Source organism: Mauremys mutica, chromosome 11 (genome assembly GCF_020497125.1).
Source record: "Mauremys mutica isolate MM-2020 ecotype Southern chromosome 11, ASM2049712v1, whole genome shotgun sequence".
Taxonomy (NCBI): Eukaryota; Metazoa; Chordata; order Testudines; family Geoemydidae; genus Mauremys; species Mauremys mutica.
In genome coordinates, this window is record NC_059082.1 from 2,173,824 (window position 1) to 2,199,971 (window position 26,148).

A 26,148-nucleotide genomic window follows, 5' to 3' on the forward strand; every position below is an offset into this window, starting at 1 on the left:
CTTATTAAATGCACATGTTGAAAGACTATAAAGTATTCAAAAAGAGTTTTAAAAATTTCAATTAAAAAGACACCAAGTTTAAAGAAATAATTTGAGAAACTGTCACTGAGTAATAAAAATGGAAAATTCACTGCATTTGTTGCATGATTCATCATTTTTCTTAAACATTTCTCTTAAACATTTCAATTTTTTTAAAACTCTTCATGAACAAAAGTTAGCTGACCCTCCAGAGGACCTTCCCAAAAGAGTAGTGGAGAAAATCAGATATAATAAAGGCGAAAATTCAGCATCACCTGTATTTGATCAAATATTTACAAAAGGATGAGTCTCCCAGTGAGATTCCCTTAAGTCTGAGAGGACTTTTCCCACAGAGAAGAAAGCATGCTTCTCTTTAGAACTATTTGTTTTCACCCTCTGTTGATCCATTTTATTGTACTTAAGCAGTTGCTACTGGATAATTCAGTCACTGGCTATATATAGTTGTCATTTAATGAATAAACAAGTCTAATTTTTTTTACTGAAATGGGGAAAAAAGCAAATAATTTTAGGGGTGGATAGGGGTCCAGGGGGGTGATTAGGGATGGGGGTCTCTGAAGGGGGCGGTCAGGGAACGAGGAACGTGGAGGGGGATGGGGGGCGGGCAAAGCAAGTTTGATATAACGCGGTTTCACCTATAACATAGTGAGATTTTTTTATCTCTCGAGGACCACGTTATATTGGGGTAGAGGTGTATATTAATAGCTGTCTTTCAAACTGTAGCAGCAATACATTCAAAATTAAATTGACCATACCGAATTATAGAGTATATTTCCCTTCGAAAAGAACATAACGAAACAAATAGTCTCATTTTCAGTAATCCTGTCACAAAAGCTTCTTAATTTAGTATGATCTTTTTATTTTATTTTTTCTAGGATGAAACATTAGTGCATTGTAGTCTAAACGAGCTAGAGGATGCTGCACTCACTTTTCCAGTGCTTTTCCAAGATGTCATTTACCAGGTAATTAGAAATATGTAGGAAAAATATACTTTTTTGTTTGTTTAATAGATAAAGTTATCATGCATATGTAATACCTTCTTGTCAGGAGAGAGATAAACATTGATTGGCATCTAAACAGCCATTTGAGTTACATGCTGCAGTTTTGAAATTTTGTAAGGCAGGTGGTCATGTGTTAGAAGTATTGTGGAGTACGTTTTATTACTACAACGTGGTAATGATGATTACTAGTAAAAATGTCAACAGTGATTAGTAAGAAAATGTAAATATTCTTTTTAGCAGCAGTATTCTATAGCAGCCTTTCTCCTTACCAGCAGATGGAGGCAGGAACATTGAAAGTTCAGGTAGTATCATTTCCCATGTAATAGCTTGCCACAAACTGTTAACTTTCTTCCCTGCCTGGGGAAACCAATTCATGCTGGTTGATCATTTCTTACTGTGAAAAAGGCTAATCATCAGAGCCTGAAGTTAACTAGCTTCTATCTAGCACCTAGTCTTGCATATCCTTTGCCGGTAACATTTCCACCTCTTTCGCCCCAGCTAGATTCTACTTGGTGATTACAGTTACTTTTGATTGTCTTGTGGAAAGCGCTAGTCATTTTTCCTGCTTCAGGCACTATTATTAGCTTAATATGTTTTACATTGACATACCATAGAGGAACAAGCATGGGAAAGAGGAGATCTGTTCCAGCAACTGCCAAAGATGCTGCACTGACCCAGGCTATTGTTCTCAGGTCCTTTTGTGTGATGTACCTGGGAGAGGCAACAGCTTCCCCTCCATGTAGTTCGCACGATATTGGACCCCTCTGTAGTATCTTTGGAGAATGAGCCAGTCATCAGGCACCTTAAAAGGACACTTGTCCAGGTATTTTTCCTAATTTTAAAAATGTTTTTCTTCATTGTTGCATATAAAACCCCATGGAATTTTGAAACTAAAATAATTTTTTAAATGAGTTTCTTAACTTGTCTCCTATTTGGTGACTGCCATTCTCAGTTTCCTCCTGGATGAGCTGGGGAGGAAGCTTCAAATTAATTCTTTGGGGGCAAATAGATTCAAGCCTGTTTTTTCCTTCCCTCTTTGAGGCTCTCAGTATGATTTGAGTATTTCTAGCTATAACTATGCTCTTTTGGTGATGGTGTGTTTTACTGAGTGTAGCTGAGAGCCAGCTTAGGGTCTGATCCAAAGGAAATTTAAGTCAATGCAAAGACTATCTTACAAGGTTTCTATATCTGTATTTAACAACATTGTACGTAAGCCTGTACCTCTTTTTATCCAATAAGATGATGCAGTTTCATCTATTGTGCCTTAGTTATTTCTCAAGTTTAGAATTGCAAAGGAGCAGTACCTTCACAAGGTAGACTTGATAAGGACAGCCTGTGTCTACATCAAGTATGTTGTTTTAGGATTCCTGACCATCTGTTTATTTTATTGAGGTGTTTGTACACCAGACATGGCAACCCAGAAAACATTCACCTCTTGCTACATGGGGGACAATAAGCAGGAGACTAAACAGTCAAGAATTTAGTTATAATCATAAAACATTTAATTAACTAAGGCTATGGGTAAAAAGAGAAGTCTCCTCTTCAGATAATTGCTGAACAGAAACTGGTTAATATTACATACATTCTTAGCTTTGTATTGTAGACAATAGCTCGCTATTTCATCTGCTTTTGAAAAGTGATTCTTTCAATTATCAATTTGGTCATCTCCTATGCAATAGGCCCATCTGAATTTCAGTTCTCCAAACTCGCCCATAGAGTGTCATTTAAGCTTTCACTGGTGTTGTCTCCTCCTGCTGGCAAGGAGGAAGTAAATGTCTGAGCAAAAGTTGAAGACAGATTATTAGGTAAGAAAATACTGTTATGTATTTATAAACTACAATACAGTGTAGCTCATTGAAAACAATACCTGACATGTAAAATCAGTTTGTGAAGATGTTGTCTATTAGTCTCTGAACATTTAATACCTTCAGTTAGACTCTTTAAGAAATACTATGAAACTAATGATCAAAAACATGCTTAAAACTTTTTTTTAAGAGAGAGTAAAACTTAGCGCAGTACTTCTTTTCCTACAGGATTTCTCCATTCTCTCACACCCAGTTTCACTAATAATTATGCAAATAGAGATCTGGGCTTCATACCATTATGATTTCTCTACTTAACTGAAGGCCATGAACCGATACTTTTGCAGGAGTGGGAGGGTGGATGAGCAAGCAGCTTACTTTGAAGTATATTCCTAAACTGGCCAACAATGCTGCAGTAATGAAGTGATTATAAATATAGTATATATTGAATGCCACAATACTTCTGTCTCTGGAGAACAAGAGTAAATGTTTAATTCTTTAGTACTAGTGTATGGATTTATTTTATAATGTATTAGCACTTTGTGTCAGGCACTCCCTTTTGTTACTTGGTTAAGAGGTTTGCACTGTATTTAGTTTATGCTGCAGAGCCACCAATCCCAGACACTAGGTCGTCTTGCTCCCTCCTCCATCCAGAGAATACCTTCCCTTTACAAGTAGGCCTTATCCAGTCAAGAGATTTCTGTTCACTTAGTTCTTGGGCTCAACAGTCTCACTGATCTTCCTGTTTCAGCTACGTAGCCCAATAGAAGCTGATCAAAAGACATTTCACATACTCTACTCCACTGCAGCCAAACATAACTGGATTGTTCAATTTATTACTCTGATGGGATGTGGCATGGGGTATCTGAGAATTTTCATTCCCTTTCTGGTGAAATGCTATCCCAGTACTTTCTCTAAAAGAGCAACTAAACCAGCAGCCTTTGGATCAGTTGTTCAGGCTTCAGTCTGTGGTAGACACCCACAAAGAAAGTTACGATCAGATTGGGATCTCTTAACCTCGATCTAATTGGACTTTTAGAACTATGTTTTTCTCACCTGGAGAGGCACAATCAACTAAGAACCTGCTGTTTCTATTCATTTATATGATGATCTTCATCTTGGGTCTCTTACAGTTGGGTAAGATGAGTCTAGTTGCAAATCCAGAGCTGCTGAACTTCATTGGCCTATAACTCCTCAGCATTTCTTTCAAGGACAGAGGAAGACGACTCCTAAAGCACTGCACAGTGATGACATCTAATTTAATAGGAAATACATATCCAGAGTTCAGCTACTAGTAGTCATCATCATCTGATATCTGCATACCCAGACAGATATTTCTGTGGAACATGAAAGAAGGAAGGGAAAAATAAGTAGTTAGTTCATCTGGTATGATAAAGTCTTAATGATTGTCTAGCTAATTATGGGACTTTTATTTAAAGCTGTGTGAAAGTGTTTACTGTACTACAGAATATTTTCTCCTCCTCCTCTTGTTTGTAATAATTCCTTAGAAATTTAACTAAAATGTATGTCCTTACCAGTTTCTACCCCTCTTCTGCACAAACATTTTGTTGTTGTTGAGCTGCTGGCATTGTTGTTTTAAAAAAAAACATGGTAACAATATGGAAACATTGTGGGGACGGGAGTTGTACATGTTTTAATGGATGGAGGTCGGATATACACAGTTACATGGACTATATATAGGAAAAAACTACATGGCTCAAATTTTCGCCTATGATCATTAATGCCTCTATTTCCTTGTTAAGAGAATGTAAGGTTTTCATTAAAAAACAAAATAACGTCAACTAAGCTTAACTAGCTAACTTAACCAGATCATGTTTAATTTTTCTGTTTGCTCTAGCAAATTACTGGATATCATTATTAAGCTATTTTAAAATATCTGTTTACTTTTTTCATTCTTACTAGTTTAGAAACTTGTAATTGATCATTTTTGTCTTAAAAATATAGAATACTCATTCTGAGAGTCACATTAAAAAGCCCAGTTTCTTGAGTTCCATAGCTCTTCATTTGATTTATTTTTCCTTTAGAAGAATTTGTTTCATGCTGTATATCAAATAAAATAAATGCTATATGCTTTTTCCAAATTAGTCACTTGATGACATTTTCAAACACTTATAATTACAAATAATTTTGGTTTTCTCAACAAAGATTGACTAATAGTGTAAAGTCTGACAGCTGGCTTGAAAAATTTTAGTATACATTTTCAAAAATGCTCTGGTCCTTATTGTGACTTTTGAGTCATGGTTCAGGCTGAAGGGGTGCAGTGCAGCAGGAACCCCATAAGGAATCCTGGTTTAGTCAGCTGGCGTTCCCTCTCAGGGGTTCCAGGTTTGCACACTGCAGGGACAGTTCCACCAGCCTTTCAACAGGTGTACTTGCCTCTTCACTCAGTGGGAGTGGAGCCACAACATTTAGGCATCTAGTGCCCCTAGTGGGCTAGCCAGGAGCAGAGCCTGCATTTCCCCTCGGGATCGTTCCTGGTCCCTTTACAAGGGCACACAGAGGTAAAGCTCCTTGTGTCGTTATCTCTTTCCCTGCTCCTGTACACCAGATTAGACACAATCAAGCCCTATGTTTGTTACCTGTTATGATTGTAACTGAGGCTTTGGCTACACTTACACTTCAAAGCGCTGCCGCGGCAGCGCTTTGAAGCGCTAAGTGTAGTCAAAGCGCCAGCGCTGGGAGAAATCTCTCCCAGCGCTGTCCGTACTCCAGCTCCCTGTGGGGAATAACGGACAGCGCTGGGAGCCGCGCTCCCAGCGCTGGGGCTTTGACTACACTGGCGCTTTGCAGCGCCGCAATTTGCAGCGCTGGAGAGGGTGTGTTTTCACACCCTGCTGCAGCGCTGCAAATTTGTAAGTGTAGCCAAGCCCTTACTCTCTACACCTTACTACACTGAAAACATGAGGCACTCCTAGTACCTCTCTACATTGAGACAATACTTCACTGTGCAAATAAGAGACCGTCTAGTATGCTTATAAGTTTTCATCTTCATTCTGCCACTGACTCAGTGTGGCCTGGGGCAACTGAGCAAATCTCTCTGCCTCAGTTATGGAAAGTAATGGCAAAAATGACCATTAATCATAGCTATTTATTTAATAAAACTACCTGGTGCACCAGATTCAGCAGCAAGTGCCGGAGTTCGGGGTGGGATGGGGTGGGGCAGGGCAAGACTGTATGTGTGCACGCACGGGCAGGAGAATGTAGGCAGTGAAGGAGGGTGGGCAGAAACTGGTGGGTGAGTATGCAGGACGATGAAGGGATGCAGGTGAGAAGGGTACACGTGTTCAAGGGAATTTGGGGTGCAGAGGAGAGAGTGAAACTTGGGTTGTATGAAGGAGAATATAGAAGAAAGTAGGGAGGGGGCATTTGGGGTGTGTGCACAGGGATATGTAGGGAGTGACAGAAGAAAGGGCAGATCTGTAGGATGGGGAAACTGAGAGATACCCTCTAGTTGCTTTGCTATGCTCTGGTGAAACAAAGCAGCTGTAAATGCAGTTTAACTGGCTAGTATGCTCTGGCTGCAAAGTGGCATAAAGGAGTCTCAGCACACCAATGAACTGACCGTAAAAGTTAAAGTAAAAAAAAATAAGGTTGATACTTCATCTTCAAACAATTGGAAATAACACAGGACAATATTCTCTTTGAGTTATGAAATTTTAAATTAAAAACAAACAGGGAAATTCTTAGAGAAAGGTATGTTAATATGGAGGTACGGTTGAGTATACATATCAGTAAGGCTACGATTCTGTCATGGATATTTTTAGTAAAAGTCATGGACAGATCACGGACAATAAACAAAAAGTCACGGAAATCATGACCTGTCCCTGACTTTTACTAAAAACATTCCCTGACAAAAATGGGGAGGGAGGAGGATCCAGCACCATGACAGGGGATGTGGGGGGGGGGGGTTTAAAATCTAATGTACATTTAAAAATCAGTTTAATCTAACCTGGGACCACAAATACTAGAGTGCCATAATCCTATAAGCAACTGTTGATCTACTGGATCATGGTGTAGATGTAAAATGTCTAGTCAGGTGTCTGATGAGTTGACGAGCCCAATTCGGGAGCGACCCAGCTTGTTACAAATTTCACAGATCCATGTGTTCTTCTTTGAGTGCTTGCTCACGTCCATTCCATTAGGTGTGTGAGCTCGCCACATGCACTGGTGCCGGAAGTTTTCCCCTCAGCAGTATCCGTAGGGGACTGGCTCTGGCGCCCTCTGGAGCGATGTCTGCATGGCGCAGTATAAGGGGCACCGCCGGCTCCCTCCACCCTCAGTTCCTTCTTGCTGTCAGTGACGGTACTGGAACATCTGCTGCTTCGGCTAGCATTGTTTCGTTCTCTGTTCTTGCAAACTTTGAAAACCTGTAATATAGTTGTATATAGTTAGTAGTTGAATTAGTTACCCTTAGTAGTAGTTCTCAAACGCTTTGTTAGTTCCAAATGGGACTCAGCTGGGGGACGGGGCATGCCCTGGTACCCAGGCTTTAAGCCCTGCAATCGTTGCAAACAGCCTATGCCCGTCAGTGATCCACACAGTAGCTGCTTAAGGTACTTGGGCGAGGGGCACATAAGTGACAAGTGTCGTCTTTGTAAGTCCTTCAAACCCAGCACGAAAAAGGAGTGGGACAGTCTCTTGAAGGCACTCCTGATGGAGTCAGCACTCACTCCAGCACTGGAGCAACAGTCCAACTCGGCACCAAGCACCGCGGCATTGGTGCACAGTGCTCTGCCATTGCCATCCATGAGCTGGCACCAGTCCTCCTCCGCGGCTCCGTCCAAGAAGCCAAAGAAGACAGGGAGGGGAAGATCCTCTATTTCCAGCAAGGAAAAAGAGAGGGCTGGGGGTTAGCCAAGACCTGCGCCGGGCAGCTCAACGCCCCCTTCAGGAAGTCAGGCCCCAGCTCAAGTTGAGCAGTGTAGCCCATCCTATGCTTTGCTTGCGACTCCAGATAGTGGTACAGGCCTCCATCAACTCCAGGTGCCTTCGATGCCCGAGGCTCTTCAGGCAGCTCAGGAGATCCTGATGCTTCCAGTGCCATCCACACCGGCTCCAGCAGTACCCAGGTCTCGGGGTAAGCACGCCTTGGGACCGTGTATGTCCCTGCCTCAGTGGCACCATTCCCCATTGCGTGGGACGTCCTGCCACCACTTGCCAGCCTGAAGCCGTCACACCTCAGATAGGCAGGCTTAGCAGAGCCTTCTTTGGTCCCTGGACCTTGGGCACTGACAGCAGGATTTGAGGCGTACCTTGATTGTAGCCTGGTGCAGACCCACTGTGGCATGCCCCATCCCCTCCCTCCCTCCCGACAGGAGCAGCGAGACTGACCCCTCGCATTGCAGAGAGCTCGGTGCAGATCCTGTAACCAATTGAGGGATCGAAGTCACCAGACTTCCGTTGTTGGTCTCTGAGACTGGGATTGCCGCATTCCGGGAGTTCCTCCCAGCAACTGGCACGTGATAGCTCCCGGTCCCTCTCAACGTCCCGGTCAGATAGCATAAGGTGTAGATTGCCAGGTTTCCAACACTGATCCGCCGAACACTGTCAGTCCCCAAGGCCCCAACCAAGACGGTCGTCTCGCTCGGACAGGTCTGCCTCCAGGTCAGATAAGAGCTGCCGCTGGATAGTGACTGCTCCGGCTACAGCTCTGGCACTGAGCAGGGCTCCCTAATTGTGGGGCAACCTGCGGTGCCACCTACATCATCAGCACTGAAACCTGTCCCATGGACCCAAGCACAGTGGCTGGCATCATGGTATCCATGGAACCCAGACTTCCCAGGCTGCCCACTCAGTGTTGGGAGCCTTGGACAGGCCTGCGGCCTCAACATCCTGACCTCCTCCAGTGCCTGGGACTTTGGGGTGAAGGACCCCACAGGTCCAGGAGGACCCAGGGGAGCAGCCTGCTGGACCAGCAGTGGACATGGATGCTCCTGCAGTACCAGCATTGTCCTCGCCCAGTTCCTCAGGATGACACTAAGGCGCACCAGGAACTATTGAAGAGGGTCACATCTAACCTGGGGCTCCAGGCCGAGGAGTTGGAAGAGCCTTCGGACTCCATGTTTGATGTCCTCTGCTCCTTGGTCTCTGCCAGGGTGGCTTTACCCCTTCACGAGGTGGTATCAAAGATTACTACTGACCTCTGGCAGACTCCCTCCTCCTTGCCCCCTATCTTCAAAAGGGCTGAGCGCATGCAGCGTCTTCCTACCTCACCTGTCGGGCAAGGTGGTGAGAGTCCTGATTGACAACACAGCCTCAGTATTCTAAATCAACAGGCCGTGGAGCACCTCAGCAGAGCCTTCTTTCACCACAAATGGTCGCTCCACCGGGAAGTAGCTTACATGGTCTTCCAGAGGTGGGGAACTCCCCAAGTGGACCTGTTCACCACCAGGCAAAATAGAATATGTCATTGGTTTTGTTCTTGGCAAGAACACCCTCTCCAATGCCTTCCTCCTGTCGTGGTCGGGGAGCCTGATGTACCCATTCCCTCCGATTCCTCTCATCAGCAAGGTCCTGGCAAAGATCAAGAGAGGCTCATGATCTCCCCAGTGTGGCCTCACCAGCACTGGTTCAGCACGCTCATGAACCTGTCAGTGGTCCCTCCCTGGCCCCTGCCCAACCGGCCGGACCTGCTGTTACAGAACCACAGTCAGCTCTTACACCCCAAGCTCACGTCTCTCCACCTCTCGGCATGGATGCTGCATGGCTGAACCTGGAGGAGCAGACCTGTTTGGAGGAGGTCCAACAGGTTCTCCTGGGAAGTAGGAAGCCCTAACTAGACTGATTTTCCTGACCAAGTGGACAAGGTTTTCCCGCTGAGCATCCGAGCGTGGCATCTCTCCCTCGCACTCTTCCATACAGACTGTCCTAGACTACCTGTTTCATTTGAGGAACCAGGGCCTGGCACACACTCCCTTAGAGTGCATCTTGCGGCCATCTCCACTTTTCACCTGCTTTTCACCAATTCAAGGACAGATTCTTGGGAGAGCTTGAGAGACTCTTCCCGCAGGTATGGACTCCTGTCCCACAGTGGGATCTTAACTTGGTCCTCTCTAGACTCACTGGCTCTACTCTTTGAGCTGCTGGGCTCCTGCTTTTCCCACCTGTCATGGAAGGTTGCGTTCCTGGTGGCGGTTACAACAGTGAGATGAGTCTCTGAGATTAGAGCCTTGACCTCAGAACCGCCATACATGGTTTTCTACAAAGACCAGGTTCAGCTGAGGCCCCACCCGGCCTTCCTGCCTAAGGTGGTGTCTACCTTCCATATGCAGCAGGACATCTTCCACCCGATGTTCTGTCCCAAACCACATAAGACCAGTGAAGAGAGGCATCTTCATGCGCTGGACGTCCAAAGGGCCTTGAGTTTTTACTTAGAACGTACCAAGCCTTTCCGTAAATCAGCGCAGCTCTTCATTACTATAGCGGATAGGATGAAATGCCTTCCGGTGTCCTTGCAGAGGATTTCCAATTGGATCACCTTGTGCATAAGGACCTGTTACGATCTTGCGTTACGACCATCCAGATTGGATGGGATTCTGTGCGCTCCACCCAGCTTTCTACATTGATGTTAAACGACGTCATATCATTTTTGCACATGTCATGGTACTGCCATAAAGGGCGACCCCGTTTTCTAGAGCTATCTCGAATGTTGCTGTACAAAATGTTCTTGGGGATACGGTCTTCTTCCATTCTCCTGATATGACTGAGCCATTGCAACCTCCTCTTCTTGATAGTAGTTTCTAAGTGTGTCAATCCTGTGCGCTCCAGCACCTCTGTGTTTGGTATTTTGTCTTCTCACTCTTATTTTCAGGACCTTGCCCAGCCATCTCATGTGGAAGCTGTTCAGTCTCCTAATGTGCCTAGTGTATGTAGTCCATGTTTCTGAACATAAAGCAGGGGTGACAGCACGCAAGTCTCATAGATTTACATCTTCACCTTTGGTGATAGTTTGCTGTTATTCCGTGCACATTTCTGTAATAGCCCAAAATTCTTAGCTGCTTTTCTGAGTGTTAGTTCAGTCTGAAGGGCAAGATTCCTGCTGATCATAGAACCCAAGTAGCAAAACTGTCAACAGTGCAGAGATTTAACCCTCCAGAGTGATGTCAGGCATTGGTTCTTCCACCCTTTGGTACGTGATCACAGTCTTCTTGAAACTAATTATCAATCCGAAGCTCTTGCATGACACTCAAAATCTACCCAAGAGATTTTGCAGGGAAGATTCACTGTGGGCAACCAAAGCTGCATCATTCGCAATCAGGAAATCTCTCAGAACCAGCTTTTTCCCCTTGGCTTTCACTCTAATTCTTGCTATGTTGAACAAGCCTCCGTCTAGTGTGGTTCGAAGATCAGTGCCATCGTTGCTGTCCTTAAATGCATGAGAGAGCAGGAATGCAAAGTAGAAGTTAAAAACCACAAAGGTTAGAGGACACCCCTGTTTCACCCTACTGTTGATGTCAAAGGCACTTGGTTTGTAGTCAGCAACGATGGCCCAGTGGTTAAGGTGCTAACCTTGGTCTAGACCTGGGTTCAATTCCCTCCCCAGATTGCCTTTGTGACAACGGGCAAGTCACACAGTCTCTCTGACACTGTTCTCCATCCTGTGCTTTGGATGATTTTGTTAGCTATTTTTTAAAAAAAGCCTCATCCACCTCTTCTTTTTGGTTAGGTGGTCTGTAATGGACCCCTACCATGACGTGAGTTAAGGTTGTTCTTCAAGTATGTGTCCCTGTGTGTTCTCCACCATAGTATGTGTGAGTGCCTGTATGCACTCAATTGGAGATTTTAGAAAGCAGTGTCTGAGTACACAACTGCACACCATACATCGGCATGCTCCAGTATCAAGGTTTATAAGGAGGTGCAAACCCACCACCACTCCAATTCCTTCTCCATAGTCCTTTGCTCAAGATGTATCTTAGCCGTGTCCGCTGCTAGATTTACAGCTTCCTTGCTCTTGCTTAGTATTTTATTTTAATCTGTTTTTTTCAATTTTAATGTTTTAGCGCAGACTTATGCTTTTTTGAGGGAGAGATTCCCACATCTAATCCCTTTTGTTTGTCACCAGAACCTTCACTTTCAGCTGTTGCATATTTTCTGTCCTTTTCCTGCTTGGGTTATTCCAAAGATCCCAGGCTTTAAAACCTGCTAGACCTGCCACAGGTCTTTTCCCTTCAGTGACAGTCATTCCGTTGTCTCTGCTGTCTTGGAGAGTCCTGCGTCCTTTGGCCACTGTCTCTCTGACTGCGCCAGTGTCTTCAGTCTTGTTGAGTGAGGACCATGGGTCAGCTTCAGAAATGAACCATTCCAAGAGGAAGAGACCCCACTCCCTGGTGAGAGACTCCAAAAGAACAGAAAAGTCACCTTCAAGGCCAGGACTTAAGGAGAGCTCGCATCCAGGTCAGCGAGGCCCTTTATGCTAGCCCTATGGATATGCAGCACCAGAAGGTGCCAGGGCCAACCCGATGGATACCGCTAAGGGAAAAATTTCCGTCGACTGTACTTGGCACACACCTACAATGGAATGGACATATGCAAGCATGCGAAGAACTTGTCATGAACAGGTCCATGATTGGTCAAACCCATCTGGAAAAGGTCTGAACCAACTGGTTCTTCAGGGACCACTCATGCATCTGGGAGCGATCTGCAACCACATTGTTTTCCCTTGCCAAATGTATTGCTACAGGGTAAATGTTGTGGCAGCTCTACCAATCCCATTTCTTTATTTCCTCTGCATACAAAGAGGCAGAGGGAGCAACCTCTTGTTTGTTTATATAATACATTGCCAATTTATTGTCTGTTACTCTCTGCACAATCTTCCCTTGCAAGTGAAGAAGGAACGATCTGTGGGCCAGGTGGACGGCTCTTAATTCCAGTACATGGCTGTGCAGTGTTCTTTCTTGAGAAGACCAGTGTCCTTAAACCATTAAGTTGTTCAAGTGTGCTCCCTAATCCTTTGTTGATATATCTGAAGTCACTGTCCAGCATGGACCTGGAGGAGTGAACTGCACACCTTTGAGCATGTTGGTCCTGTTTGACCACCAGTGTAGAGAGGCTGTAATTTCTGGGACATGGTGAGACATAACTGAAGACCATCCAAATTTGGACAGTAGACAGGGATGTCCAGTGTTGCAAAGGTATCATTGTCAGAGGGGCAAATGAAGTCATGTAGATAGTGGCTGCTACAAACCCCTTTGAGATTCAGGAAGAACTTTATCATCAGTGTGAGGCAACTTTAGATCATCTTAGGCATTGCTCCATTTTGAGAAATCTGTCTTCTGGCAGAAGGGCTCTCCCTACTGTTGAGTCCAATATGGGACCTACAAAGAGGATCCTTTGAATAGGACAAAAGACTGATTTGGAAAGCTGAGGAAAAATCCTAGACCTGTTAAGAAGTTGGTTATGGCTACAAACACTGTAGAAAGCTTTCTGTTCAAGTAAGATCAGGTCTTCAGTAGTCAAGAAATGTGTGCTTCCATCAGAAGACCAAGATCCATTGCAATACAACTGTTGATGATATGGAACTTCCTATTAATCTGTGGAGTTCCCTATTTGTTCCTTCTGAGTACTCAGGCCTTGCCTACACACAAAATTTACACCAGTTTAGTGAAATCAGTGCAAACCCTGTGTGGACACTCTTATTTTGGTACAAGAGTGACTTATTTCAGTTTAGCTTAAATTTGTTTTGACTTAAGGGAAAACAAAAATAAAGCTGGTTTAAAACAAAATAAAAGTGCCGGGCCAATCTTTTGCACCAGTTTAACTAATTGGTTTAAAATAACACCTTTACTTAAACTGGTGCAACTCTATATGCAAACAGGTTTGTAAAAAAGGTAAACAGAGGACAAGATCCTCCTAGCCCTTTGGTGGTCTCCCTGATCCTGGTGTCCAGTATCTCATCCCTGCTCAGCAGTAGTAGAAATTTCCATTTGCCAATTGTAAAATCCAGTGTCACAAGGCCAGTGGTATAAGACAGTTTAAACTCCTAAGAATCCGTCGTCTTAATTCAATTTTAGATTTTCTGCCATGTTCAAGATGCAGCAGCTTAGATTATGCTGGGTAACACTGATGGTTTGCCATTTGACAGTGCGATTTCTTTTGTGGCTAAGATTTTCTTTTGAAGTTCAGTGTGGCTGCTGACTGACAGAACCTGAAGCAGATTGAGGGATTAGAGTTGCAAAATACAATTTTTAGTTAAGAAATTGCCTGGTTCCTCTATTTTTAAAATGATTTCTGACTTCATCAAGTTTTCCAGTAAATCAGTTAAAGATTACTTTACCATTTTACCTTTTCACTCATAGAAGAGTTGAGTGATATTGCAAGTTGGTTGAAATATTTTTGAATGCTCAAATATTACTATATGAGTAATCTATCATTTCTGTTCAGTGTATTCATAATGACCATTTTTATTTAATAATCTGTACAGATTATCTGTAGCTTCAGCTGTCCCTACAGTAAAGCCACTTTGAATCTTTCTGTATTATTTATTTAAATCCAGCTCTTATTTCTATAGGTTTATGTGCGGTTACGGCCGTTCTTCAGAGAATTCCTGGAACGTATGTCTCAGATTTATGAGGTAATAATACTTCGATATCTCTTTGAAATTTCTTTTTATATTATATATACTCATTTATATGATGCTAAATAATGCAATAATGATGCAACTTTTTCCTCCTCTAATTTATAGATCATTCTTTTTACTGCTTCTAAGAAGGTGTATGCAGACAAGTTACTGAACATACTAGACCCTAAAAAGCAACTGGTCAGGTAAACTTGATTAAAAATTCATGTAAATATCTAATGTTAGGCTAACCAATTTATTTTTCACAAAATTATAATTAAGAAATCAATCATTACACATTAACTTCTTTGTTGTAGTGTGCCTCACTAAATTGACCAAGCGTGTATGCATGAAAGGGGGAAATGAGAGGTGGAAAGGTAATTGAATTATTGTACAAGGGATACTAGAGACATAAACCCTAACCATTTTTTTACTCCATTCTGATGCTTAAAAGCGTATGTATCCCTTGATCCATCATAACATATTTGAGAGTTACTCATTACAAATGTAATTCTTCTAGCAACCTGTTTCTCTGCTACTTCATCAATATTTGACTGATTTTTAAGTGTATATCAAGAAAACAAATAGTTTTTGACAAAAAATAATTCATTATTTGATGACTTTTTAAAATGAACTACTTTTTAAAGGACAATTCATAAAATTAATTTTAAATCTGTTATCTGCAGGATCAAAATATTTGCATCTTTCATTCACGCATGAAATGATTTGTTGATTCTGGTAACAGTTATTTAGCCTTATTCATTTCCTAGTCTCTTTACCTGAACCCTGGGCTATGATGTAGGGGAGTGTCTTGCATTGCTCAAGAACAATTCCTCAAGATTTTTAAGGAAATGTTGGAGGGATTTGCATAGTGATCCTCTTCTGGAAGGATGATAGACTTTTTGGATGGGAAAGTTAAAGCAGAAAAAAAGGGGAAATCCTCAGGGATCCATTCAAAATGTGATATCCTTATTAAGGGGAATAAATAATTTCCGCCTTCTCTGATTAGGAAATGCAAGATACTGTGCCCAAGAGCTCATTTGTAAACTTCTCGTTTGCATCATGTTAGCTCAGAAAACAGTGAAATCCCAGCCCCATTGAAGTATATGAAAAAGCTCCCATTGACTTCAGTGAGATCAGGATTTCTCCTGTTGTTTTTAAAGTATGGGACACCAATCATAATTTACTTTAAGGCTTTAAAGATATATTGTCAACTTATTTTAATCCAAATATTTTATACTTTCTAAAACGTCAGTATTCTAGTAGCATTTCACCTAATTGATACTAAGCATTCTGGGGCAGGGACTGTCTTTTTATTACTTGTATGTACAGCACAGCAGAGCCCTTGTTGATGATTGGGACACTTACATGCTATATTTAGGACTGGCAGAATTTGATGTTTATTTTTAGGCATTTTTTTTCTTTAATTTTTATTGATTTAAGTTTTCACGATTGCAGGAGATTATGGGAAAGTCAGATAATAGGGTTCTCAGACAGTAATTTAATGATAGATATTAAGATTCAAAAAGTTAAAGCTTTGTAACTGTTAAAACATGAATTGTCAACATCCCATGTCAAAATATACAAAATAAATATCCTCAAATCAAACTCTAATAAGTTCTCAAGCAGCATTTTCCTTACTTTGCCTATCTACATTTTGATTATTATCAATGCAAATTTTTGTTGTTGGTTTGTGTGTGTATGGTGAAATCAACATTTACAAGTATCAGAGGGGTAGCTGTGTTAGTCTGGATCTGTAAAAGCAGCAAAGAGTCTTGTGGCACCTTATAGACTAACAGACGTTTGGGAGCATGAGCTTTTGTGGGTGAATACCTACTTCGTCGGATGCAACCAACAAAGTGGGTATTCACCCACGAAAGCTCATGTTAGTCTATAAGGTGCCACAAGAATCTTTGCTGCTTCAACATTTACAGATATTTACTGATAAAAATCTAATCCTGACAACCCAAGCCATATGCTAGCCTAGCTCTAGAAATTACGTTAGGGAAGTTGTACAGCCAGTGTTGTACAGAAAGGCAGACTAAGTGATCACTATGGGCCATTCTGGCCGTGAAATCTGTGAGTTTATATTTAAGGACTATAAATACAGAAGTACTTTTTATCTATTTATGGAATCTAAAGTGTGAGTTTCAGTTAAATAGATCTTCAGTATTGGTGTGTGGAATCTGGACATATTTCGTGTACCTTTAAAAAAGTTGTTTATTCACAGATTCACCACTATTATATTCATCTTGCCAGTGTCCTCCTTAACATGCAGTAATGATACTCTTTTAGCTTCTTTTTAGGAAACCTAAACAAATGTTTTTAGATGCATTTTGTCTCATTTAGTCAGCATTATCAATTTGTTTTTGATGAAAGTCTTTAAATATAATCAACTATGAATAATATAAAAAGGAATGATAAGTACTGAAGGAATCTCTCCCGTTACTGTGTGGGAGGTTACATGGCTATCTCATTCTTAATGGGAGTAACTTATGTAATACTTCACAAGTCTCTCTGAAAAAGGCTTTTACAGCTCTAATTTGTATGACTCAGAATGCAATTTTAAACTTATTGGGACAGGATAGATATAATGAAATGGTGTGGTGCATCTGAACTAGGTAAGAATTTGAACTGGATGCACACTTGTGATTCATGTGCCCTGAAAAGCTGACATCAAGGCTTGATTAGTTTTGACTTTAGCCTAAAGGTAAATTTGTCAGGCACTCCACACATATGACTTAGAATCTGCATATCAAATTGTTTGTCACTGAGCCATGAGCTTATTTATAGTAACAGTGGAAGCTCCACCCCTTTGTGAAATTAAACATTTCAGATATAGCTTTTTTTTAAATTTCCTTTAATCAGATTTCCTAAATTGTCGAACAGCCTTAGAGAGATTGTCATAAGAAAATGTAAAGCTTAGAAAGATGCATTTAGATTGTAATATGATTTTAATGTAACCTATATTTGAAAGTCAGTTTATTCTATACTTGATAAGGTGATGAAGCTTCAGTTGTATTTTTAATACTACTTTAAACAACCTGAATCCTTGTACACTATCCGAACATTTCTAATTATTATACGACCTCGCTCTGTTGAATTAAATAGGAGCAGGATAATTGGAAAAAAAAGCAGCTGATGGAATGTTTTGGCCTTGAGGCTTTTCTTAATCTATTGTAACTGAAATAGGTTAATTGCCAACACGGTAACATTCCACAGAAAACAGTCCTTCTAATATTTTCTATTCTGGCAGGTACAGGGATAAGGGAGGCTCTGTTCTCTACTGGTTAGGGCAAAGGACTGGAAGCCAGGGCTCCATTGAGGGGCTAACCCCTGACATACTGTGTGACCTTGGGAAGTCACTTGAGGTCCTTGTATGCCTCTGTCAACTCATCTGGAAAACTGGTTAAAAAGCAGGACCTCACTGACAGCCAGATACTGCATCTTAACTGTCGTGGGTAAATGAATTACAAAAAAAGTACAGAATTGTATTAATCCCTATCTTTGGTTTTAAACATTATATTTTTAGAGGAACAGACAAGTTCCATGTTAAGGCATGGCAATACTTGAAGATAAGGTCTACCTATTTGCTAAGAATTTTGATGATGAAAGAATAGCCCAAAAGAGAGAGACAGTTTTTAAAAGGGCAGCTTCTTAAGAAGAGCTAAGCACATCAGGAAAGAAAAAATAAGATTTTTACTTCCATAACACTTGGCAGCATTTAATTTTCTTTTTCTCTGTGCAACATATTTTTTAAGTTACTAAATTAATTAATTTTCCTTTAACCCATAGGCATCGACTTTTCCGTGAGCATTGTGTTTGTGTACAAGGAAATTATATAAAGGATTTAAATATCCTTGGTAGAGATCTTTCAAAAACGATCATAATTGACAATTCACCACAAGCCTTTGCCTATCAGGTAAGCATTTTTGTGATAGTCACACTTTGTAGAATTTGTAAAAACCTTCTCTGAAAATGAAAACATAAACTTTTAATTTAACTAGGTAAATTAAGAAAATGCTAGGTGTAAAAAAAAAAAAAAAAAAGTACCTAACTCATTTGTAATAAATTCACCTCAAAATATGTAGGGTACTTTTTTAATAGGAACATTTTAGCATTTTAGGTGTTACTTGACCATTTAAAAAATAGTATAATTTTAAAAAGTAAAATAATGTAAGTGAAAAGAATTTCTGTGTGGCAAACGTTCTTCAGAAAACTCAGAATACTTCACCATACTCACAACATTTCCTTTGTATTTTGATTATTTTTAATGATAAGAAGGGCTTTAACACTTTTACTCAATCAATTACCGCTTCTAGAAATTCAGAAAAATCCAGTCTGTTAGGATTCCTCTGACTTGGGCAGTGTTCACAAAATATACCCTTTCAGAACTAGTAGAAAAATTCTGAGCAAACAAATTGCTGGTCGAGGTGAAGTGTATACAACTATCATACTTCTGTATACTAGAGGTGTTCAATATACATTCCATGATCCAGATTTAGTCCAAAAATATGTTCTCTATATAATCCAGTCTCCATAATTGTATAGACATGAGGGAAGTGGAGAGATTAATCTCCAGAGTCCCTCTACATTAGAGAATAGAACTGGTGTTGAAAACAGTAGTCTGCCTACTAGTGATACAGTTTCGTTGTCTATAAATTCAGCACTAGTTCAGGGAAATCCACTGCTCACAGCTGATGTCAGTCAGCACAATTCAATTTCACATTGTAAAGTGGGCTTCTGAACCAAGATCCTAATCCAGAACCCAATGAAGTCAATTGAAGGAAAAGACTTTTTCTGATGTCAGTGAGTACAGTACTGTTCCTGATTTTGCTCCTGAGACTTTTCCTGGATTTGGCGGGCAACGAAGATCATGTTGGTTATCCCATGGGATCTAAAACCACACTGAGATTCCAGCAATATTTTCTCAGCAAGGGGAAATAATCGATTTAAGAGGATACGGGCAAGGATTTTCCCTGCTGTAGATAGCAAAACAGCGCCTCTATAGTTTCCACACTTTGACTTATCTCCTTTCTTAAGATTGTAACAATGTTAGCATTTCTCAAGTCTTCTGGAATCTTCTTATACCAGATATGAAGAAAAAGTTTGTGGAGCTTCCTTACCAGTTCTTCACCTCCAAACTTGTAGACTTCAGTTGGTATGCCATCAGGCCCTGCTGCCTTCTTGTTCTTAGTTTGCATAATGTCTTGTGTTACTTCTTCGGGGGGTGCGCGAGGGTGTCAGCAAGAGATTCTTTTTTATGTTGAGGTATAGATTTGATAGTAGCATCAGGGACAGTTGAGTCACAGTTCAGGAGTAACTCAAAATGCTCCTTCCATCTGGCTTTGATGGCTTTGCTATCCTTACAATATGTTGACTCGTCTTGGGCTCGGAGTGGTGTGGGTCCATGAGTGCATGGACTGTAAATGGCCCTTCTGAAAAAAAACCTCCTCATGTCATATTTATCAGCATAAAGCTCAATCTCCTTGGCCTTTTCTCGACACCACTTATTTCTGATGTCACGGATTTTCCTTTGGGCTTCAGTCTTGAGTTGCTTGTATGACGTTTTCTTCTGCTGGTGTGATGTCGTTTTGCCACATGCGATGAGCTTTTTTTTTTTGGTCGAGCAGGCCCTGAAGCTATAGGGCTGTAAGGTTAGGTGCCACCACCTTATGTGCAGGTTTCACTCATTCATGTCATGGAGCCAGCATAGAGAAGCATGATCTGTGATCAAGAGAAGGGGCTGCCCAGCAGGTAATATCTGAGGGAATCCACAGCCCACTTAATCGCTAATGCCTCCTTTTCAGTAAATGAGTGAGACTTTTCTTGATGGAATAGCTTCTTGCTCAGATATAGGATCAGGTGTTCCCCCCCACCAAGTTCTGCAAGAGCACGGTGCCAAAGTCAACATCTGAGGTGCCTGCATGTAGTATGAATGCCTGGGAAACGTTGGGGCTGATGGGTTTCAGCCGTGGAGCCCTGCGGCCCCGCTGAAAAGGCTTGCAGACCTCCAGTTGAGAACCACTGCCATAGCATACTGATGATGAGGGCTGATAATTTTATTCATAAACATCTGGAAAACATCTGTTGTGGCTCCATGGACTTCTGAAATGCCTAACAGGGTTAAGAAAGAAGTTTTCTCTTGTGAAGATGGAAATAAAGAGATCTGTCAGTAATCCTTCATCAGTTTATTAGTCCCTGGTCCCAGCCACTCTAATAAATTGTCTACCCATAATATCAGATAGGCATCAAATTTTGAGATGGAGTTATCTTTCCTGAAATTGATGCAAAACCGAACTGTCCAGTTTGGGAACCACAACTATGGGGTTCCTCCATTCACTTTTTGACCCCCTGATTATCCCTACCTGCATCATGACTTCTCAGACTGTATCCTACAGCCTCCATGGTAAGGACTTGGGGTTCTCCCTGACACATTAGCCCGAGAGGGTCTCTAGGTAGTGTTGGATTAACTGTGTTCTCCCTGGGCAGAAGTGAAATACAGTAGCAAAGTCATTGGTTAATTGGAAGAGTTGCCTCCTCTTTACAGGTTTCAGAGTAGCAGCCGTGTTAGTCTGTATCCGCAAAAAGAACAGGAGGACTTGTGGCACCTTAGAGACTAACACATTTATTTGAGCATAAGCTTTCGTGGGCTACAGCCCACTTCATCGGATGCATGTATGCTGTAGCCCATGAAAGCTTATGCTCAAATAAATTTGTTAGTCTCTAAGGTGCCACAAGTACTCCTCTCCTCTTTACAGCGACAAGTCCCTAACCTGCAAGAATTGGTGTCGGGTTTTGGCCACTGGGTGTTTGGAGTCCTAGTTCAGGCTCCATAGGGAAGGGAGTTATCAGCAGGTTTTCCTTGCGTCTTCTAAGGTTTAAGAAGATTCACATGGTAAATTTTGGTTTCCTTCCTTCTGCCCATTATTTTTATCTCATGATCCACTGGCCCTACCTGTTTAATAACTTCATATGGACCCTGCCACTAGACATTAACTGACTTGGCCAAAGGAAGCAGTAAAAGGACCTGGTCATCCGGGTAAAAGACCCATAGTCATGCCCCTCCATTATAATTTTGCACCTGCACTTATTCGACCTTCTTAAATGTCCTCTGGTGAACACCCCTCATCTCTGAGTCATTCCCTTAGTTGTATGATGTACTGAATCATACTTAAAGCACCTATGTCTTGTTCCTCCCAGCCCTCTCAGAGCAAGTCCAAAATTCCCTGCGGCTGGTGGCCATAAAATAACTTGAAGGGAGAGAACCCCATAAAGGCCTGCAAGACCTCCCTTATGGTAAAAAGGAACGGTTGGACTAGCCAGTCCTAGTGCTTGAGGTCATAACTAACAAAGCATTTCAACGTTCCCTTTGGAGTTTTATTAAATTGCTCACGTAGGCTGTCTAGCCGTGGGTGGTACACAGAGTTTTTCAGGGACTTGAGCTTCAGAAAGGCTGAAGTTAGTCCCTTTATCTGTTAGTATTTCTTGGGGAAATCCCATGCATGGGGGGAGGGATAGCTCAGTGGTTTGAGCATTGGCCTGCTAACCCAAGGGTTGTGAGTTCAATCCGTGAGGGGGCCACTTAAAGATCTGGGGCAAAAATCAGTACTTGGTCCTGCTAGTGAAGGCAGGGGGCTGGACTCAATGACCTTTCAGGGTCCCTTCCAGTTCTATGAGATAGGTATCTCTCCATATATTATTATTTATTTATTTTTAGCTTTGAGAGCTCTGGGGTTATAGCCTAGTTTTCACTGAGCAAAGGGGAGAACAGCCTCTGGGTACCTGGTTGCTTAGTCAACGATTACTAATATGTACTGGTGTTTGGATGCAGTTATTTCCAGGGGCCTCTCTGCCTTTTGCATGGTAATATCCTTATAAATTGTACGTTGACAATCAACATGGGCAGTGGGTTTCCTCAGAAATACCCAAATGGTTCAAAATGGTGGAATTAAAAAATGTATTTACTCTGTATGTCAGTTTTGAAGGAATTTTATGTTCTAAACAACTTTTGTCAGTTGTTTACAAATTTTGTCAGTTTTATGTCTCATTAATTTCAGCGAGTAGCTGTTAAACTCAACTTCACTTGCATATGTAAACTGGGGTCAGCATTGGTTTTACAAAAGTCTGCAGTATCTGCCTATATTTGAACACTTTCTGAACATTTCTATGTACTTCAGTCCAACAGAGGTTTTAGTGCTAAAAATGTCAGTGATACTAGAGTATCACTAGTGTTCCTTTGTAACAGTTTTGTGCAAAGGAAGGAAATTTTTTACAAGTGGATTTTAAAACAACTTCTAGAGCAAAAAATATGTATTGATAAATAATTCTGTTGGCACAAAATATGTTTTACGTAAAATGCACTATATCATCAGTGGTCTTTTTTCAGAGATATTCAGCATAAAAATTAACATACCTGTGATTTTACTTTAGCTTTCAAATGGAATTCCTATAGAGAGCTGGTTCATGGATAAAAATGACAATGAACTCCTAAAATTAATTCCTTTTCTGGAGAAACTTGTAGAGCTGGTGAGTAATGTATTCATCTTTTTTCATATACACTCTAGGTAGTTTCAAAATTAACTAAGTGGTTTAGGAGCCTACATCACTTGGAAACTTCTGAAAATGTTACTTAGGAACTTTCCAAAACTCTGTCTTGTCTGGACAATAATCCAAAATATGTATAGAGAGTACTTATTATTTTATTAGTAAAAAGCAGAATGTATTGGGTTGAGTATCTGGCTAGAAGATTAGTACCAGCTCTGACACTACCCATGGGACCTTCAGTTAAGTGACTTGCCTACCTGCACTTTTGTTTCCTCATTTGTAAAACTTAGATACTACTTATCTCACTGGTTTTTTGTGAATGTTAATTAGTTAATGTTGTAAAGCTCTTTGAAAATACAGATCACTGTAAATGGTGTTATATTATTATGTATACTAACATAATTTAAAAACATAACTCTTAAAATCTGAAGTATAGATACATTTATTATTTCAAAAACTGTAATTTTATTTTTTTCTACAGAATGAAGATGTCCGACCTCACATCAGAGACAGATTTCGCTTGCATGACTTGCTACCCCCAGATTAAACACCAAGCCTTTTATCAAATTACTGAAGGGGGAGAAAATGCAGGACCCTTTTGGACTAAAACAAAAACATTGCCATTACTGTTGAAATTTTGCATTTTTGTACCCCGTCTTGCTTTTCTTATCTTTGGTGCCCAACAGTAATCAAGGGTTACAGAAAGAGACTTTCTATATCTCAGATTGAATACATACAGTACAATACAGTAGGTAGGCGAGAACAGAAAAGTCTTTAGAACTAGTGCAACTCCAATGAAATTTTTTTATGTACAGGACATCTGCAGTTTATAAAGAATTCTGTTTCTGCCACCAGCAGTTTGACCTGTAGAAACACAGGATTTTATGATATAACAGAGATTGAAAATGGACTCTTATTTTCTCTCTGTTTGGTGCTCTAAGTGGGTTTGTAGCCACTTTTCTGTTACTTTAAGATTCTCATTTCAACAGGAATGGCCAGTAAAAGTTGTTTTATTTTTCCTGTTAAGGTTTATAACCTTTTTACATTTTTGACCTGTATTAGCTTAGAATTTCATTATGCATTCCTTTTAGTTGAGGCGCTTCATAGTTTTTCTGGAAATAGCCAAATTTTATTAGTTTTTTATTATACAATTGAATGGCCGTTTTCCTGCTTTGTCTGCCTGCATACTGTATATTTGTTTAAAAATATTCTCTAGTTTTAGTCCATGTAAGTTTCATTTAGAAATACCTGCATTTATATTTTGTTTCTGTAATATTCTACTGTAGTTGAAATCTTTTCAAAAATCAAGAGACTGGCTAGATAAGAATATAAGAATTACTAATATTCAGAATATTTAAACCATTGTGATGGCATGTACTCTGGACAGACAATATCTTGCAGTGGCACGCTCAATTGATGGACAAGGAATACCTCAGATTATACTGTGCATACAAATCTTTAAGGAGAATTATTTGGTCACCTGTTGGGTTTGATGCAAATCAATTACTGCTGCCTTCAGATTCCTCCAAGAATGAAGTATTCTGCACAGTGGCTCAGTATTTTAAGATGTTTTGCATGGGCTGGTGGTACCTCCTGTTATGCTGTTTGTTACAATCAGTTTTAAACTTTGTGTAACAATGAAGGTACCTAATAGTAACTATGCATAATCCTGTGATACAGTACACTCCCATGCCACCAGTGCAGTTAATATGCTATCATAGTGGTTTTCTATGCTATATGGAAATAGTCTTCAAGCCTTGGTTCTCTAATGCAGCTACCACAAGAGGTTGATATTTTTATAATGGTGTGTAATCTCCTTTTCAGGAGGCTTTTTATGGAAGGTATAATTTGTAAAAGTTAGGATGCTTTGCCTCTCAACTGCATTAACATGCCACAGGCTTGGACTGTTTTTGTGTAAAGGATGTCACAGAACGGCACTTTTTCTAAAGAGAAGTTTGATATTTTGTATGCTTGTTAAGAAAGTACAGTATTGGAAATTAAAGGTGGACAACTGATAATTGAGAAGTATGTCAATTAATTTTTTATGTATATTACCTGTTTACTTGTACAATTTTATTGTACAAATTACATGCAGCTTCATTTTCAAATGAGTCCTTAAAATAAGGAAAATCTTTTTAGGAAAACATTTAATTTTGTATTTTTGATTTTAAAAGGCATGAGTTATGTCAACTTTTTCCAGTGTATTAATGAAGATTTTAACTTTTCATCAGGTTGAGTGTTTTCTTACTATATTATCTGTTGTGTATGTAGCTAGCACATTGTGTCAATGAACTGTTAAAAAAATTAGCATGTAGAGCAAGCCTGTTTTGTGGAAAATCCTTATTCATTAAAAAAGAAAAAGTCATCATGGCAGATTTTCTGCAAAAAAAGTGAAAAGCATTTGCAATTCAGAATACTGATTTTTTTTTTTTGTATTTAAAGAAAGGTATTTTGCTTGCAGGAAAGAAATACTACAGATTCATTTTAATGAGAATCTTTTAAATGTATTTATCTTTAGGGCATCTGGGCATCTTTACGCTGTTTGTCTTATGTCTTTATTGAAATAAAATGTACATAACATTACCTTTATATATATGCTTTTGCGCAGACGTGTGAACCCCAGAACTTCCCCACCCCTCCTGTTTTTATGCTAATATAATGGATACACTTACAGATTTGAAAATGGTCACTTTGTGTTTGAGTTGCTGCAAGATTCTCCCACAATTTTTAAATTATTATTTTTAATCTCCCTCTCAAACGCAAAACTAAGAATTTTTTAAGTTAATTTAACAATGAACTCCTCTTCAGAGTGGAACTTCTTCAAATTACCATAAAGAATGTTATATCGTATTAGGATTTTTTTTATTCATTGCTAAATAAATCTAGCATAATGGAACTACCTTGAATAAGTTAATCATGGACATTCTCTGTGACTCAATAAAATGGTACACGGTTACCACTGATTAGAATCATTTTCCTAAGCATTTGCGTTCTAATTTACGCCATTTTGAGTAAAACTATTACAAAATTGGTATTTTTGGTTAAGGCAAAGTACACATTTCATTTTATACATGTATCTATGTCATGATTTTAGATCACTGAGGAAAATTAGAATGTGAGATATTGCAATCTGGTTTCTAGGAAATGTAGGGAAAATTGGTGATTTGGTACTATCTGGATTCACAAC

At 40.4% G+C, this 26,148-nt stretch overlaps 1 protein-coding gene and 1 long non-coding RNA gene across 4 annotated transcripts in view; one reads left to right on the top strand and one right to left on the bottom strand.

Annotated features, from left to right (window-relative positions):
* Positions 1-26,148, top strand: part of CTDSPL2 (CTD small phosphatase like 2) — a 63,970-nt gene extending 37,822 nt beyond the window's left edge. For all 3 annotated transcript variants that reach the window (XM_044980380.1, XM_044980379.1, XM_044980381.1), the window contains 6 exons: positions 912-998; positions 14,367-14,429; positions 14,541-14,620; positions 18,210-18,336; positions 22,848-22,943; positions 23,443-26,148. In XM_044980380.1, the coding sequence (XP_044836315.1) occupies positions 912-998; positions 14,367-14,429; positions 14,541-14,620; positions 18,210-18,336; positions 22,848-22,943; positions 23,443-23,508 (519 nt within the window). In that variant the 3' untranslated portion in view covers positions 23,509-26,148. The remainder of the gene's footprint in view (positions 1-911; positions 999-14,366; positions 14,430-14,540; positions 14,621-18,209; positions 18,337-22,847; positions 22,944-23,442) is intronic.
* Positions 2,557-6,927, bottom strand: LOC123344310. The gene is made up of 3 exons (XR_006572510.1): positions 6,810-6,927; positions 3,896-4,176; positions 2,557-2,788 (listed from the first exon to the last, which is right to left on the bottom strand). It is a non-coding gene; the product is annotated as an uncharacterized LOC123344310 (long non-coding RNA).